Source organism: Fistularia commersonii, chromosome 3 (assembly GCF_037954325.1).
Source record: "Fistularia commersonii isolate RoL2024-O1a breed Wild chromosome 3, RoL_Fcom_v1.0, whole genome shotgun sequence".
NCBI lineage: Eukaryota > Metazoa > Chordata > Actinopteri > Syngnathiformes > Fistulariidae > Fistularia > Fistularia commersonii.
The window spans coordinates 9,743,518-9,748,317 of NC_141286.1; the positions used below are offsets into that span (position 1 = coordinate 9,743,518).

The 4,800-nt window shown below is 47.0% G+C and overlaps 1 protein-coding gene across 1 annotated transcript; it reads right to left on the reverse strand.

The window, feature by feature from the left end:
- Positions 1–1,902, reverse strand: her8.2 (hairy-related 8.2). The gene is made up of 4 exons (XM_086178797.1): positions 1,491–1,902; positions 1,295–1,390; positions 1,115–1,193; positions 1–691 (listed from the first exon to the last, which is right to left on the reverse strand). The coding sequence occupies exons 1-4, from the start codon at positions 1,542–1,544 to the stop codon at positions 330–332; spliced, it is 591 nt and encodes a 196-aa protein (XP_086034923.1). The 5' UTR covers positions 1,545–1,902; the 3' UTR covers positions 1–329.
- Between the last annotated feature and the right edge of the window lie 2,898 nt (positions 1,903–4,800).

The following is a 4,800-nucleotide window of genomic DNA, read 5'->3' on the forward strand; positions in this document are numbered from 1 at the left end:
TACAAAGCAAAAGAGTAGGACATAGAAATCTATGCAATGCCAAGCAACGTTGTCTAAAGAGCCAAGTAATAATAGTTATAATATCAAAATAAATAAGCAGTTAATACAATAAATAGAAAGATTAATAAGAGCCTTCTATAATGCAGGCTACTGGAAGTCGACTTCTGAAGGGAAGTACTGAGAAAAAGTCGGTATAGAATCATTATACACCTACAATCATAACGACTGGAGCGAAAACCGCCCCACCGGTTTAATCTTCTGAGCACCATATCTATAAGATACATATCAGAGGACGGGCTAGCAAAAACTGAGACGATCGATCCTCCAGTTCACCAGGGCCTCCACATCTCCAGCATCCCCAGGTGGGAACTGTGGAGCCCTGCCCTCCCCTGACGCCCGGCCACACGACAAGGGGGCTGCTCTCTGCCGGGCTGCCTGGGCTCCGCCGGCAGGGCGGCGCCGGGGAGCGCCGCGGGATGAGCGGCCGAGGATGCCGTGTCACATCTGGGCGCGGGCTGAAGGGGGCGCTCCTCGCTGGACCTGGGCAGGGACTTGAGCAGGTGGTTGAGGAGCCGGGAACCCAGGGTCTTGTCCATCCAGTCACAGGTCAGGAGCATGTTGTGCACCTCGTGCATGCACTGGATGTAGCCCGTGCTGTACTTTTGCTGGGCCTCCAAGCCCAACATGGGGTCTGCAAGAGACAGGGAGAGGGAAGGCGTTTTAGCGACCTCTAGTGGCCACTGTACGAACTGCAGTTGCTCTCAATTGCCTCCCAGGAAGTTTTTCAGTCATCAAAACACCTTCTAGGACGAATAACACGCTGCATCTGAACCTGTTCTTCATAAATTTGTCATATATACAGATAGATATCTTTAACTATAAATACTTAAATGATACAATTTAAATAGACAAGATGGTGACAGGCTTATGTGCACATACTGCTCTCTACTGGTCGTAAGCCGGAAGGTTCAAAAACTTTAAACCCCTCCAAAATGAAATACTTAAAAATAAGAAATTGACAACAAAGCGAGAAAACTATACATTAAAAAAAAAAAAAAAGGATAATCATCAAGATTTTGACTCAGCTGTCACACGAGGAACTCTGACTCCTTACCGTTGAGTTTGTTGCTCTGGATGTTCTGCAGATGTTTCACTGTCATCTCCAAAATATCTGCTTTCTCCAGTTTGGATTGCTGCTGAGAAACATACGACCTCGGAGTTACTATGCTTGCACCGTTGGCATGGGAGTGGACGGACTGCGCACCGGGTCGGACGTGGGAGCATTCGTACTCACATCAAGCCTGAACGCCCGGATGACGGTTTCTTTTAACTGGTCCAAACAGTTGTTTATCCTCTCCCGCCGTTTCCTCTCAATGAGCGGTTTTCTGAGCTGCGAAAGTGGAGTAAAGTGACAAACCGGCCGGTTAAACTCGCCCCGAAGGTGCGACGCCAATTTAAAGAAAAAAAAAATCCCTGATAACAAGTGCTACCTTTCTCTCCTCCTTGGCACTGGGGTGTTTGAACGCCATTGACGAAGCGGTCATGATTCCTTGCACCCGTGTGTCTCCTCTGCGAGTCCCGGCGCGTCTCTAGGGCCCACGGCGCGGCGCGGCTCCCGTATTTATACCGCGCAATTAGCATGTGAATGCTTCCACTCTTTGGCTGCAGGATTTTCCCACACACGGGGTCCCATCAGTCAAGACTGACAGGTCACTGGCTCCATTCAATTACTGAGAGACCCGGCCTGGAAAAAAAGAAAAGGGGGAAAAATACCCACCAGCGACAGATGTTCAGCCTGAAACCATGCACCACCCTCGCTTGTGTCCCCACCCATGAAAACTGCAGTTTCCTCTTCTCCCAGGGAAGAGCTGAAAAGAGTGTGCAGTTACCATGTTTGCCCCCCCACACACACACACACCGACCTCCGGGGAGCTCCTTCCTTTGCTCGTTCTCTGCCGTGGCAACGTTACACTACCTGGGAAAGAAAGGAAGGAGAAGAGGTGGATCATAGGGGAGGGAGGAAAATCTCACAGGGAGACACAATAGGCCTACAAATCACTGGAGAGTGGACCGGCCCACGTCTCCCCGGGCCTGGAAACCTTCAGAGCGCCGGGCTGTGAACAGAAGCTGAGCTTCTTTTATATTTTTTTTTTTGTCAGATAAAGGAAAACAGGTCACTCTTGGATTTGTTGCTTCACTTGGAGAGAGGTGGTGAACAACCTCCACTCACGGGATGTGAAAGTCTCTTCTCGGCCTGTGTTTTCAGGTGACGTGCATCTGCTGTTGACTGGCTTAATGAGCAGATGTCATGATCAACCTCTCACACACACATACACTCACACCCCCGCTTTCTGGGTCCCTTAAAGCTGGGGGGCCCCCCAGTTTTAGAGCCACGCGACTGCCAGGCGAATGCCGGGTCGTGGGAACAGGAGTCAGACAAAGGCGACTATTCATCCGGACCTAATCAGCATGAAGAGAGTAATGACCCCCGGAGAGGGTGGACAGTCCGGCTGGGGAGGAGAAGGAGGAGGAGGAGGAAGAAGAGGGGATTTGCAGGTGATCTGCGCTGACCAGTCTGCTTCCTCTTTCATTGCCAAGGGAAACGAGGATCTCACTGAAGTTACTAATTGGCCGGATGCCGCTTGCTCCGAGGAGTCGGATGTGCTCGTCGTCAAGGGAGTAAATAAGAGATATTAGAAAAGAAGTAAGAAATATGTAAGAAGACGAATATTATGTCAGGGAACCATGGAGTCGTACTCCCACCTGTCAGAAAAATGCTTTTTCATGGTAAACCCAGAGGTGTATTAACCTGCCCAGGACTTGCAGTGGACCTCCTGGGAGAAGATCAACCTGCTCCTGATCTCCATCCCATAATGCCTACTGACCATTAGCCGCCACATCTTTCACACGCTTTGACCACTGCATCTTAAACAACGATGTAGCTAATTTATGGATTTTTCTACAGGCTAAAGAGCTTCGTGCTGCCAAAATATTTAGCCCGGTCACATCCAACAAGTGAAATGATGCAAACGCACCGCAGATCACGTGTGTGTTTTACACAAGTGACATTGAGACGTCATCGAAGGACAGATTGAGAAAGTGTGTGACAGAGTGTGTAATTCTGACAATGAAGAGGACAATTTTAGTGTAAGATGAAGATAGTGATCAGTGAGTTCTCTTGTTAGGCTACTGAATTTTTCTTTTTTAACCAGATGTATTATTGGCACTGTTCGGGAAAAATGCATTTATGGTTCGTATTTAATTAAATGTTCAATAAATCTTTCAGTGTAAATATCTCATGTTGCAAATGGATACTTGCATCTTATAAACTAGTACAGCCTAAATATGTAGATTTTTTTTTTTAATTTAGCGGCTTATGTTCAGGTGTGCTCAACAGTCCAAAAATCACAGTAGTTGCCTGGAATCAACTCTTCCTCATACGCAGCCCTGTGATTGACAGCTGACCCGCCCAGCTTAAACCTTGCTTCCTGTCCGATGTCAGCTGACAGCCATGTTTTCTCCAGGTTAATCCAGAATCTAAATATAACCCAAAGGAATCAAACACTCTTACCCTGTTTCCATACACATTACCTGAGATGACCTCTGGTTTTAACTTTTTTAGGTCCGTAAGATTATTTATTTCTATTTTTAATTTTCCCCTTTTTGATTCAAACCCCTCTAAAGGTTTGCCTTTTGGAAGCAATCTATCCTATCTACAATATATCCTTCCACAACAGTGGATGAAAAAAAAAATCCAAAAATGAGTTCAAACGAGCAGGATTTGCATGATGATCTCTGACGCAGAGGGTTTTCTTCTATTATTTCTTTGGAAAACTATAAAATAACGTGATGCAGGTGCATCTTTAAACAGCTAAGTTTCCTACAGGGAGCTGTGTCTGCATGATAAATTGCTATGTTATGTAATGAGTAAGTAAAAATGCATTATCTCTGGCCAGCATTTGCTCTACAAGATCACATGATCCATCTGCAGTGCTAAATAATGTAACTGTCAGGTTGTCGAATGAATGCTTTGCGTTTGTTTTATTTATAAATACGCCGACTTTAAACGGCTTTGAACGCAGCTTTGAAATACATATTTCAAACCAGAATTTTTATGCTTCATTTTTATTCAGGATATCCAGTTTTTTTTTGTTTTTTCATTTTTTAACCCAAACCGCATTGGAAGGGCAAAAATGAGCAAAGGGGCTGTCTTCTTATCACAGGCAGAATTTTCAGCCACTGTCATTCAAATTCTTGGTCCAGTCAGTGCATGATGTTCTCATGAGTCTTTGGAAGTTGCTCAGCTGAGACCCAGTGGACTCACCTTCTTGGCATCACTGCAAGAAAAAAGGATCTTTAGTGGAGAAACATCTCGTGGGGTGGGGGTATGACCTAGGAAGGAGACAGAACACATAGTCCTAAGTGGTATGGAGAGGTTGTAGGGGGTGGAGAGAAAGAAGGTGGAGGACTTGGAGCAGAGGACACACACTCGCACACATACATACATAGACACACACACACACACCTCACTCGAGTGCCGTCACCGAGCAAAAATTGACGCGCGTCGGTGCACTTGCTCAAAAGAAAAGAAAGAGCTCGCGCGAGACGCTTCCGGAGACGTGATGACGTTAGACGTCAGGTCGCGACGTCCGAGCCGCACTCGCCACCCGACGGAGATTTGCCGCCCCGGCTTGCAATGACAAGTCTTGGCCAGAGGGGGGAGCCAGACGCCGCCGTGACAGTCACCGTGCTCCACAGCGCTACCCAGTCGGGCTTGGAAGACTAGGAAACAGGCGCCGC

Excerpts from the sequence above, each read along its gene's own strand:
- her8.2 (XM_086178797.1), bottom strand. The coding sequence starts at position 1,544 with ATGACCGCTTCGTCAATGGCGTTCAAACACCCCAGTGCCAAGGAGGAG. Across the intron at positions 1,194-1,294 it reads TCCGGGCGTTCAGGCTTGAT|CAATCCAAACTGGAGAAAGC; the intron begins GTGAGTACGAAT and ends GTTTCTCAGCAG. Across the intron at positions 692-1,114 it reads CCAGAGCAACAAACTCAACG|ACCCCATGTTGGGCTTGGAG; the intron begins GTAAGGAGTCAG and ends TGTCTCTTGCAG.